General features: G+C 48.6%; 1 protein-coding gene across 3 annotated transcripts in view; it reads right to left on the bottom strand.

Annotated features, from left to right (window-relative positions):
* The window catches only part of LOC147632053 (uncharacterized), a 58,742-nt gene that overhangs the window by 28,645 nt on the left and 17,383 nt on the right, over positions 1-12,714 (bottom strand). For 2 of the 3 annotated variants that reach the window (XM_086808638.1, XM_086808639.1), the window contains 8 exons: positions 7,433-7,486; positions 7,215-7,304; positions 6,925-7,131; positions 6,561-6,713; positions 6,119-6,326; positions 5,929-6,011; positions 5,629-5,700; positions 5,453-5,515 (listed from right to left, as the gene is read on the bottom strand). In XM_086808638.1, coding sequence (XP_086664764.1) covers positions 5,453-5,515; positions 5,629-5,700; positions 5,929-6,011; positions 6,119-6,326; positions 6,561-6,713; positions 6,925-7,131; positions 7,215-7,304; positions 7,433-7,486 — 930 coding nt within the window. Of the gene's footprint in view, positions 1-5,452; positions 5,516-5,628; positions 5,718-5,928; positions 6,012-6,118; positions 6,327-6,560; positions 6,714-6,924; positions 7,132-7,214; positions 7,305-7,432; positions 7,487-12,714 lie in introns of those variants that run through there. The other variant, XM_086808640.1, reaches the window with a different exon arrangement.

Raw genomic sequence — 12,714 nt, 5'->3', positions numbered from 1 at the left:
ACTCTTTCCTTTTCCCTTTTTGCTTTTCAATAATAAAATACTACTCAACTTTTGTCAAAGTTATTTAGCTTTTTCTTTTCTAACTTGAGGGCCTTGCTTTTTGGCCCTAGAGCCAGTTTTTGGAAAAGCGACAGTCCCGCTTAGTCTCCTCTTGCCAGTGGTGCCCCTAGCTCGCAGTCAACCTAGTTTGATTTCTTGCTTTTTGACCAAAACTGGTGCTTTTTCTTAATCAAACCTTATGGACCCTGTCCCCATGTCTTCTTCCACCTGTCTAGAGTCCGGGCATGGGTTTCATCATGTGAAATAGAGCTAGCAGGGCCAAATCGTTACATTTTGCTTCATGTTTTTGTTTTCTTCAAGCCAATCCTCAAGATACAAAACATGAAGCGACAAGGGGCCATGAGACCTTAGAGCTTCATCACCTGTGAGTCGTAAGGGAACGGATTTTGGTTGAGTCGTCAAGAGGTGGTGGGGGCGGCCGTGGTGGGGGGAGGGGGGGGGGGGGGAGGGGGGGGCGACTGAGTAGGGGGTGGGTGAGTCTTGGGAGAGAGTTGGTCGAGAGGGGGTGCGGGGTTTAGGCGAGTCGAGAGGGGGTGCGGGGTTTAGGCGAGTGGCGAGGAGAGGGGTTGCGGTCGAGCCGTGGAGAGGTAGTGGGGGTGGCCGAGTAGGGGTTGGTCAAGAGAGGGGGGTGTGGTTGGTCCGAGTCGGGCGGGGGGGGGGGGGGGGGGGGGGGGGTTGTTTTTGGTCGGAGTCGCGAGATTGGGTCGTGCGGAGAGTGATGGGGTTTGAGGGGAAGGATGAATCATGAGGGGTAGAGAGAGAGGGGGTTTGGCGAGTCAGAAGAGAGGAGGAAGGGGGAAGAGGACGAGTCGTGTAGGGAAATGGATGTGGCTCGTCGGCCGAGTCGTGAAGGGGAAGAGGACGAGTCGTGTAGGGAAACGGATGTGGTTCGGCCGAGTTGTGAGAGAGGAGAGAGGGAACGCGGACGAGTTGTGACAGGGAAAGGCAGTGTGAGGTGAGTGTGGGGTGAGTTGAGAGGGGTGGGTTTGAGAAAAACCAGGCAAGTAGTGAGGGGTAAGGAGAGTGGGTGAGTCGTGGAAGGGGTTTTGGCCGAATCGTGAGAGAGGGAGAAAGGGGATTGGCTGGGAGGAGGCGAGTCATGAGGAGGGGAGAGAGAGGGTAGGTTGGGTTGAATCGTTGAGGGGGTGGAAGGAGACGATGAATGGGAGGAAATGAGTCATGAGGAGGGGGGAGAGAGGGTAGGTTGGGTTGAGTCGTTGAGGGGGTGGGAGGAGACAGGTCGTGAGCGGGAGGAGAGAGAGGTGTTAGACAAATCGTGAGAGAGGAGGGAAAGATCGTGAGGGGAAGAGAGAGAGAGAGAGATGTTAGATGAGTCGTGAAAGATAAGGGAGAGATTGTGAGGGGAAGACAGACAAAGTGGAGAGTGGAGTTGAGTCATGGGAGGAGAGAGAAAACGGGGTGAAAGAAAGAAAGATATATTAGGCGTCTACTAAAGACCCAATGGGCCTATGAGACCACACTGATACAATAATGGCCTATGAGACCACAGTGATACAATAATGTCCATGGCATATCTCATCATGGAATGGAAAATAAAACAGAAACAAAACATAAACATAGCTATCACACTGGGGTGATACAAAACTGTCCATGGAAACTCATCATGGAATACTAGGAACATAGAAACATGAGAGCAGCATCAGCTCCTAGTAGATGGTATACCACTCGAAAATATCAAACATCGGGCTCATGAGTATGGCCGAGAGGTCACCCTCAACTATGTCACGTGGAAAGTTAGCCCGATGGCGGTGGAGCATGTCCTTGATCTAGAGCTGATGAGGGGATCGTGGCCGACGGCCGGGGACATTGGGCACGCTAGAGTGCGGAGGCCTAGTCGGAGGTAACTCCTCTCGGGAAAGAAAGAGAGAGAGTGGGGTTGAGTCATGGGGTGTAGAGAGAGAAAACAGGTTGAGTCATGGGAGGAGAGAGAAAAGGGTGAGTGAGGGGGGTTGAGAGACGAGCTGCGAGGGAAGGGGGGGCAAGTCGGCAGTGAGGCAAAGGTGATTCAATGGGAGGAACCAATTGGTGGGCACGGAGGAAGGCGGTGGGGCGGTGCCCTAGCTCCATGTCAACAGGCCACAAAGGGTCAGAACGGCAATGATGACACACATTGTGTGACAGGGCCGAGCGAGAATGACACCGAGCTTGAAGGGTGTCGAGCCAATGATGAAGGCGATGTTGTGAGGGCGCGGAACAGTGCTACCGAGCCTTGTTCCAGCATGGTGAAACAGCCGGGACCGAGTCGATGGAAAGGGGAAACTCAGATGGGATGCTTTTCTTTTTTTCTTCTCTGTTCTTTTCTTCTTTTTTTTCTTGGTTTTGTTTTGTTTCTTTTTTTAAGAGGCTAAGAGCGAAATTTTCCTGCCAAGGTGGGTGGGACTTGCATTGGGTTTCTGTGGGAGTTGATCTTGTTGCTGGTTCCGGCATGCCCGACTCGCAAAGAGGTGGTGATCGGGTGCAAATGGTGGCTTGTAGTCCTCCCACATGGTGGGGTTACAGGAGTTGTTGGCCTGTGGTTGCCTTGTGGTAAATGAATGGGACGCGGCTTGTGGCCATTAGAGATTGGAGGTGGCACTTGCCTACCAAAGTGGCCAATGGTGGTAGAGGGTGGAAGATGGTCGTGAAGATAGCAAGGAGATGGGCAAGTGTGTGTGGTAAGGATCAAGGACATCCGCGATGGCGTGGGTAGAAGGGGAAGGAGAGTCAAGGGTGGCCTTCGTGGTGTAGGTAAAAGATGAGGTAAGTGAGGATGACCGAGATGAAATAGAGTGACAATGGAATAGATGGTGCGGAGCTTAAGGGTAACTAGGCTTGCTTAGCACTGAAGTAGACTGGACAAGGGAAGGGTGCCAATAGGGAAGCTGATGTTGGGCGAGGAAGCGGGAATTGGGAGGGTGGTGGAACCTTTGGCAGTTGGGAGTTGGGCAGAGTTGTGGAGGCCAAAGGAAATTTCTTCTTCCTATAGCGATGCTTGGCTCGATTCGAGATGGGTCCTCCCAAGTTGGGGACTTGGGTGGGCTCGTTTGACCCTCTTTGGGGGCTCTCCACAATGACTTCCACCATGTAGGATGTGAGGCTTTCCATTGCCTGAAGCCAGTCCAGGAGTTCTTCCACAATCAATCGGAACCCGAATTGTGCAGAACACCTGTACTTCGAAGCCATGGACGACCAATGAGTAATGAGTAGGCCCCTCTGACTTCAGGAAGCCGGATCATTACAAAGTCTAGTAGGAATGGAATCCTCTGGATAATGACAAAGATACCTTCTACTAGGCCGCTGGGGGTCACCTCCCATTGGTCGGCCATGGAGTGTGAATTCTGGCATGAGGTTCGTCTCAATGCCACCGTCGATGATTGCCCCGGAAAATGGGATACCATCTCCACAAAGAGGAGGGGGCTCCGATAGTCTGTAAGGGAAGTCCTAGTACGGCTGATACCCATGCAACCGGCAACACCTGTGGAGAGTGGAAACCCACCATATTGCCCACCACTAGAATTGGTTGGTGTACCATTGAGTTGCTCCAATAGTGCACTGAGACATTTTCGGACACGGGGGCTAATCTGGAGAAGATCAAAGAGGTTCACTGTCATTGTGTTTTCCTTGAGTAGATCCTCCACGGAGTTCCAGACAAATGCCTGCACAGCAGAGCACCTTCAGGAAGGGGAAGGCAGCTTTGGTAATGGCCATATTCTCCACATATGTAGCAGTGGACGAAGTGATTGTGGAGTTGGAGACGGCAAGTAGGACGGTTTATGGGGGCTGCTGCCATGGTGGCTGGTGCAGGAGGATTAGGAATGAGTGGTGCTCCAAGTTTCGAGAGTCCCACCCAGCGTGCCAAATGTTAGTATACCTATAGCAGGGTTGGTTGCCCAGCACACTAAGTGGTGGCTCTTGTCTGGACAGTATGTCCGGAATCTCGATGCTCACAGCACGGCACAATAGACGCTATGGAGCAGAACACAACACAAGCAAGAAGATTGCAAGAGACAAGACTGCAAGAGAGACAAGAGCCCTTGCACTACTCCAAGAACACTGCTACATGTCCTTCACTGTACCGTGCACACTCAGCAGAGGTCACAATGAAGAGGACGACACACAGCTCAAGGTAATGACAAGTGACTGCAGAACACAGGCTACAAAGTGGTATGAAGGATGAAGCATGGAGGATGATGGATGAGGGACAAAGGATGTCCTTCAGGATCAGTCAAGGGACCATATAAGCATTCCTGCAAGGAGTGGTGGAATCGGTGGAGTCGGTGGCATCTACTATCTTTGGTAGATCCCCTCGAAGTGGCTGCCTTTGGTAGAATCTCCTATCTCTGGGAGATGCCCGTTGGAGTGTCAGTGCGGTGCCTTCAATGCCGGTGCATGCACCTCTGCTTCTGGATGGTTCCCGAATGCGTAGAGGTGATACTCCAGGTTGACCCACTGTGACAGTGTGACGGTGTTATGCTATTACGGTGTGGTGGCGTTACACTGTTAGGGTGTGGTGGTGTGACACTGTTACGATGGTCTGTCTAGTGTGGCACAGTGTGGGAACCCTTTGCAGCTACATAGGCACCTCCTATATCTGCCAACTGTAAAGGCTCAATCTGTTGCTAACCCAATCTAGGGGGCAGGAGTGTCGAAGATCATAGCTCCATTTCTCTTACTTTGGTCAACAACCTGGCGTGGTAATACATCCATGGAAAATTCATGAGAAGTCATCCAACCTATGGTCTGTTCACATGAATAATCAATCACCATGAGCAGCTGATTGCATGGAGGAAGATATGACAAGCCATTGAAGTTTTTCTCTTGGCTCAACTATTGCACCAATGTCAGAGACTGCCATCAACAAAATAATATGTAGTCTCTTTATCTGACTCCGTTCTAGCCAAGGAACATCCACCACCCAAAATGGTGCACTATCCATTCAAAGGACAACAGGATCATCAAAAAAGAGTGCCAGCTTGAACCTTCTCAAAATGGGCTTAAAAGCATCCTTGTTCAAGGGCATCCAATAATGCATAACCTCTCACTAGCTGTGATGTGATAAATGGTATCATTATAAAGTTCAGATCCATTAAAAAGGTTACCAAGAGCTCTCCATACATTGTTTTGTTGACTTTAAGACTTCCCATGTGCCACGGCCGTACAATCTCCTCTCGCTCCAGAGTCCCAATGAGATCAAACAGGGTCTTTTGTGTCAATGGGTGTGTCTGACTTTGATCAGGATGTGTGGGACAGTGGATCTCTAAGGGGACCTCCTCTACCAGGTCTTACGTCTTCAATGTGCAATGAAAAGGCGACTGGTTATTATGCCTTATTCATCCAGAAAAACGCCAACTGAAAGCATAACTGTTTAATGATGACTCGAGACAGCCCTTACCTGTTGAACAGCTTTGTAAGTGGTGTTCCCTGTATTAAGGTCGGGAAAGATGAGAACAGTTGCCTGGGAAAGAATCATGCATAGAATTAATGAAACAAAACAAACAACTTCTCATACAAGGGTGCTCCAGATTCTCAAAAGCACCGTTCTTATCAAATGAGAGAATAAGAGCAAACCTTGCCGGCAACTGGACTAGTCTTTCCTTTTAGCTTTATCTTGGCAGTCTCTGGGTTTACAGCTGCATCGTACTGTAGCGTCAATGCAACTGTCAGTATAGAAGACCATCAAAAAATACCACAAGGTTTATCTATAGCTGTGTTGTGTGAGTGTTAATTCTTAAAAGCACTTTTCTTTATGTTTCTCTATCCTTTAAGCACCCCATTAGCAGTGAAAATAGCAAATAACAATGTCTTAGACACTGCTAATAAGTCCACCTAATAATGAATGTAGACTTTGAAGTTATGAGAGGATGCTACCTGCAACGGTCCATCAATAGGTAAGTCTGGCTTCTTCTTTTTGGCTATCGTAGCAGCGTCAGCAACTTTCTGAATGAGGGGTCCTGGAAGTAAAAATTCAGTGGAGACAAGAAAATGGAGATTATCTAAACTGCAGCTCCACATAACAAGTCTTGCTGCTCACACACACACACACAACAATTAACAATACCAGAGTTTGAATCTCCTGTTGCATAAGACAAGAGTGCCACTCTTGGTTCAATTCCGAAAGCGGCTGCAGTATTTGCAGATGCAATGGCAATTAATGCAAGTTCCTCGCTAGTTGGATCTGCATTTATTGCACAATCACCAAACACTAACACTTTGCCTTTAAGGCACATAAAGAAGACACTTGATGCAATCTTCAGGCCTGGTTCTGTCTGTTTACACAACAAAAATGTGAAACAAATCTCCAAAACAATCAAAAGCATCTTATATTACAATTTTTGTTGCGTAAGATTTGTTTGTCGTGTAAGCATCTTATCCCTTAAAAATTTATACACAAAGAACTGCCTCCTGAGACGGAAGAAAACGAAGAGGGAGGGGGTGCGGAAGAGGGTGGCGGGAGGGGGGACTTCATGGTTTATTGATTTACTAGGTTACAGACACCTTACTTTTATTAATTGCAAAGCAGGACGAACAGTATCAGCAGTCGTATGAATTGCACCAGAGACCATGCCATCAGCGTCTCCAGATGCAACCATGCAAGTCCCAAAATAGTTAACATCATGTGCCACCTTCTTGTGAGCTTCATCATAAGTCATGCCCTAGCAATCGTTCAGACAATTTGATAGCATCCATCACGTCCAATAACCACACCAATTAACCATGGAGATAGCATGGTCCAGTAAATTGCTAAATTTTAAAACTCAATGATTTAAGGATTAAGTGAGGATTAACTAGTGATAGTGAATAGAATTGGGTTTTACACAGCATCCCCAATCCTAGGTTATGTAGAACAAGAGTTGATTCTTGCACCTTGTGTTTGCGTGCTTCATAAAGGATTTGAGAATACTTCGTCAGATTTTCCGATTGTGCTGGATCGATCAATCGAGCAAGGCTGAGGTCCACTTGAAACTCTTTGGCAAGCTCCTCAATCTTCTTGAGGTCACCCAACATAGTTAGTCGACAAACACCTTGCCTTAGGAGCATGCCTGCAGCTTGAACAGTCCTTGGTTCATCCCCCTGGACACATTAGATTGCATCTCTTCACATCACAAAGGAGACCTTGCCTAAAAAGATGGTAGAGAGAAAGAGATTGCATATACCTCTGGAAGTACTATATTCTGCATGGATTTCTTTGCACGGGAAAAGATGTTGTGTTGGAAGACTTTTGGGTGAATCGACACAATTCTATCCTGCATGACAACCCTGCTATCATATCCATCCAACACATTCCTTCACAGCTATGCACAAATCTTCCATGCAAAACACTAATTACTGAAGTATTCTAGAAAGAAGGTAGAATTAAGCATGATGATCTTACTTGTGCCAATAACTCATTTATGTGGTCACTGTCTATGTGCCGATCAAACAAGACCTGGAAAGAACAAAAACTCATTTATGTAGTCATTTTCAATGTGCCGATCTATGTCAGCCTTATTTGGAAGGTATAGATACCCATTACATAGACACGTGCTACTTAATAGAATATAGGAAAGGTTTGTCTTCTCAATCAAACATTCTTAGGTAGCCTAGGCACACTCCTTGATTGTGAGCTCAAAAATGCATTTTGTAGTTCAGGGCAAATCTAGCTAAAGTTGAATGCTGCACCAATCGTGCCAATATTTTACAAAGATAACTAGATGTTTTGCACTTCATTCAATTATTAGTAGAAAAAACAGTGTCTTTCTTAGACACTCCTACTGTTAATATTAGCCACTATAACAAGCAGCCATCCTCCTACTACTGTTAATATTAGCCACTATAACAAGAAGCCATTCTCCATTGCTTTTTGTTACAGAAAAGAGATTTATAGAGAAAGAAAACAAGAAAGATGCCATTAACATCTACTAAAGACCCAATGGATCTATGAGATCAAAAATATTACATTTGTTCCATGTCTAAATTGAAGATCATAAACATAAACATGGAGACAGAAAAAAGCCGAAGAAAATAGGCCCACATACTACGGGGGTCCTACATGTACAATGAGTAGTAACACCATTGAAACCACCGGAGCTCATCATGTGTCATCCTCTCTACGATAGCATACAAGGATGCAATGTCCTCTATGTGGGGCACTGCCGCCCTATGTCACTAGAGTATATCCCAGATCTGGAGCTGAAGATAGATTGGTCTGGATCTAAAGGGGCAGGGGCATCTCACCCTCTCAAGTGACTATGCATGATCCATGTTAACTCCACGTATATGAGAAGCTAGTGGGTATTGGGCCCGGGGGACAGACACTTGTTTCGGGGGGGGGCGGGGGGGGGGCGGGGGGGGCGGGGGGGGGGGGGGGGATTAGATTAGATTAGATTAGGTATTATCGTCCACTCGGGGCCATATATGACCCATGGGACCAAATTTTGCTACAAAGCACACATAATTCTCCTTTCAAATGAAGAGTTTCAAGGGGTGTCAGTTTGACTACTTACAAGGTATTGTCTATGATGAAAAAGTTGGTTGAGAAATGTGCCTAGCATAGTGGGAGAAAAGAAACTTGCCCGCAAAAGCTGTTGTATATATTCACATCCATCTAGAAGCTGCTTGAAGTTCTCTCTAATGTGTGAATAAGCTCGGCACTTCGACGTGAAATGCTCCTCCGTCTCAATGGCATGCATAGAACATTGTCTACATAGCCAACTTTCTGTCGAGTGACCTGCCCATGCACCTACCTCAATGCCGAGGGGGTGGCATCTAGTGCTGTGAGGCTGAGCCCTTGCTTGCGGTTGAGCATACACGAGCGAATACCTCGGGTTTGTGTGCAAAAATATTCAAACTTACGAGTCCTTTTCTGTTGTTTTCCACTTATGATAAACGTTGTCTACTAGCTTCTGTTGCACAAGAACTGACTGCATTTGATGAGTGGTAGGTCAAGGCGATTCTCCATCCCCCAACATGCAAACCAATTTCGCAGTTCTTGCACCCAACTAGAGGAAAGAAATTTGCTCGTGTGTTTTTTGTGGCTTAGAGCCAGCTTCCTAGGTGATCTTTGGTAGGTGCTATGAAGGCATACCCTTTATCTTGGTGATGTAATTGTATACCCTTTCTAGTGCGACCATTTCAAGCGGGTGGCTCCCTGTTTCGAGGAGCATTACTGAGTAAGGGGTGGCTAATTTCACCCCAAGTTGTCGCCTCAAGAACATCTTTTGAATTTTTTCTATGCCATTACAAGTGGATGCTGAAATGCTACCTCCCCATACTTCTACTCCATATAGTATTGTCTGTGTCACACATGTAATAGAAGGTCGGTATGTATAATGAGAAGGTCTGTACAATGAGTGGCACTCATCTTGTGTCATCCTCATCTATGACAGTATACATGGAGGCAATGTCCATTACATGGAGCAGAGCGGCTTTATTCTGCTGGAGGATCCCCTGGATCTGAAGCTAGCACAAAGAGGGCCTAGGTCTTGGAGGACGGGGATGTATGGCTCTCTGAAGGGTCTCTGCCCAATCCTGGATAACTCCACATGCCAACGGATCTCAGGTTCAGCGTTGGTGGTGTCCTGTCCATGGTCTCCCAATCCAAGAGAAAGAAAGAAGGAAAGAAGGAAGTTATATTAAACATCTTCAAAAGACCCAATGGGTCTATGCAACCAAAAGTGGTACAGGAGTTCCATGTGGTACCCGGCCATGGAAAAGACTAACAAAACTGGAAAAAAAAAACAAAAACAAAATGGACTAGCTGTAAGTCTATCCTGTCATCATCATCAGCATGAGCATGGTGTGCATGTTAGTTCATGTGAAAATACATCTTGAGGATACACGTCACCAAAGCATCAAAATACAGGTTGTTGATATAAAAAAATGCAACGCTATGCAAAAACAAAACAAACCCAAAAGAAAAAGAGAGAAAGAAAAGAGTGGCATGGCAATGCTGACGTGACACTGCCACGTGGCAAGATAGCAGCGTAGGGCCACCTAACAGGCTTGGAATGATGTGACTAGCTTTTCGAAAGCAAAAGATTAAAAGCTTTTGAAATACTTAAAAGAGAAGAGCTTTTATTATTAAAAAGATGCTTTTTGGGTTATAAATGGGTATTAAAGCGCTTTTCTTTATGCTTTTGGGTAAGAACTATAAATTCAGCTATTCTCTCATTGTTGAGACGTGTAAAAAGACGAGAGCTCTCTAAAAACTTGTACTCAAGACTCCTCCAAGGGGTTTTATGTAATGTAACTTGGGGGGGGGCGGTGGGGGGGGGCGGCCCAAGGCTATTCCAACCTCTAGTGTGGTGTCCTCTCTCTACTCTCTCTTTTGTTTATTTTCAGATTTCTCAAGGTTTTATGCCTAAACTTATTGTTTTCTTAAGAAGTCATGCGAGCTCCTCGGCTTCCCCCACCCCCCTGGTGCCCACCTGCTATGCACCGTTGCTGCTCCCCCCTCCCCCTCCCTCATTTCAGCCCCACCTCCCCTTACGCTGTTTGCCTGGGCTTCCCCCCCGTCTCCCGCCTCTCCTCCGCCTTGCCTCACCCGCCCCGCCCTCTTCCCTCGGCGCACCCGCCTCACCCCCCCCTTTTTTTTCCACCCCCCTCTCTGTTTCTCCGCCTCTCTCCTTTCTCCCCTCCCATGCCGGTTGGTGTTTCCAGGCTTCTGGGGTTTTTTACTTTATTCAGCAAGCTTCGGCCTATTCTGGTCTTCACCCTCGAGGACTCCATGGCAGCCGCTCCATCATCCCCAACCGAGGCCACCGGTGCTTGCATTTCCTTCTCCGGAATGGATCTTCAGATTCTCGCATGACTGTTGCCTCACTTGAGGCCTCCACCCTGCGCGCGCATAACTCAGGGATCTTTTACAGGCCAGCCTCATTGGTGACCCTGCAAAGATCACTAATATTCGCCCTCTAGGGCGCGGATACTACCAGGTGGAGTTCAATTCGCCTATCAACATCAGACCAAGTCATGCAGCTGAGTCCCCTTGCATTGTGTACGGCGCAAGCCTTCTTTGCACAGTGGCAGCACGGCTTTGATCCAGCATCTGACCCAGTCTCGCTGGCCTTTCGGGCTTCCCAGTGACAGTTTGTTTCCTAGGCCTTAGGAAGGAGTACCTTCCTCTTCTCCCCTGGTGATTGGTGGTGCCATCGGGAGAGTAATGGAGTCCCCCCCCACTACTGCCTCGGCCCTCACGCAAGCAGCTGGGATTCCATCCCTTTGCATTTGTGTGGCCTCATTGGAGTCTGTACCGCATTGTACATCTATTCCTAGCCTCCAGGGCGACCCCATACAACAGCGCGTGGAGTATCCAAGCCTTCCAGGCCAATGCTTCATTTGCAGATAGATAGGTCATTTAGCCAGAGCTTGCGCTCGGTGGCAATCCAGGAGACCGTCTCTGGTGGTTCCTCCTCACCAAGGGGCCGGGAGAGAGGCAGGCCCTCATGCAGCGGAGCACCAGGCCCCGACTGCACATGACCCAGCTGCCAGCGAGTGGCGAACGGTTGGCCCGCACCCAGGTCGCCAGACGACCACCAGAGCCGAGCGCTAGGTTGGCAAATCTCAGGAGGATTCGATTCTATCAGAGAACCGTTATGAGCATTTATCTCAGCATTTTCCCATTGGCGACTTGCCCTCGGAGCGGGCCCCTCCGGCCCCACCAGTATACCAACCGATCCCTCATCGAGATCCCCCCCTCCCCACCCCCCGATGCCCAGTGTTCTAAGAGGCCGGCTGGCCTCTCTGAGCCCCCGTCAGGGCCCCTCGCCGCCTCCCCCCCTTCCTCTCCCAACCCCAACACCGACTTTACCCGCCGCATTTCACTCCGCCCCACCTTTATCATCCGAGCCCCCCCCCCCCCCCCCTCCCCCTTCTCCAGAGCACTCTCATCGCCCCCCAGCAGCCCCTAACCCAAAGCGGAGGCAACCAGTCGGATCCATCCGTCACTTGATTTACCGATTTTCTGAGCCAGTAGAGATGACCATTGCCACCTCCCCGGTGAGGGCTCTCCCGCTAGTGTCCCCAGGTGGGGTGGCCCCTAGGATCCTGGGACAACCTATGGACTATAGCTTCTTCCAATAGCTACCGACGGCAAAAGGGACCAACATGTGTGAGGAGATAGTAGCCCCTATTCAGATGTGTGGTTTTTCACCACTCCATGCCCTCTACGCCAGATAATGGCACGATGATCTTCTCTTTCCCCTTTAGTGCAGCCCCAGGGACACATCGGGATCCGGAGTTGGTGGTAGTGTGATTGATGGAGTCCGGAGTATGCATACGCTCGCGCTCGTACAAAGTGGCGTCACATGGAGGACAGGATTAGTGCCCACCTGATGCGCCTTCGCCTCCGCACGGATTGTGATTATTCCCCGTCTAAACTCTCGCCCAAGACTCTTCGAGTGGAGGGTAGTTCCGCTAGTGCCGCATCACACAAAGAATGATATGCGGATTGTTTCATGGAACATTCAGGGTTTAGGGGGGCCTCAGAGGTGCCATGCCAGAGAGGCTCTCAGAGGGCTTGATACACTTGATTCCCAAGAAGGGTGGTGACAGATTGGAGATCCAACACTGGAGACCCATCACTCCTCTAGGGACAGCCTATAAGATCTTGGCCAAGGCCATCAGTAGGAGACTTCAGCCTTTTCTCCCAGACTTGATCCACGACACTCAGACTGG

Source organism: Cibotium barometz, chromosome 14 (assembly GCF_041138505.1).
Source record: "Cibotium barometz isolate CiBa-2024 chromosome 14, ASM4113850v1, whole genome shotgun sequence".
Lineage (NCBI taxonomy): Eukaryota > Viridiplantae > Streptophyta > Polypodiopsida > Cyatheales > Cibotiaceae > Cibotium > Cibotium barometz.
This window is presented reverse-complemented; position numbering and strand designations above follow the sequence as displayed.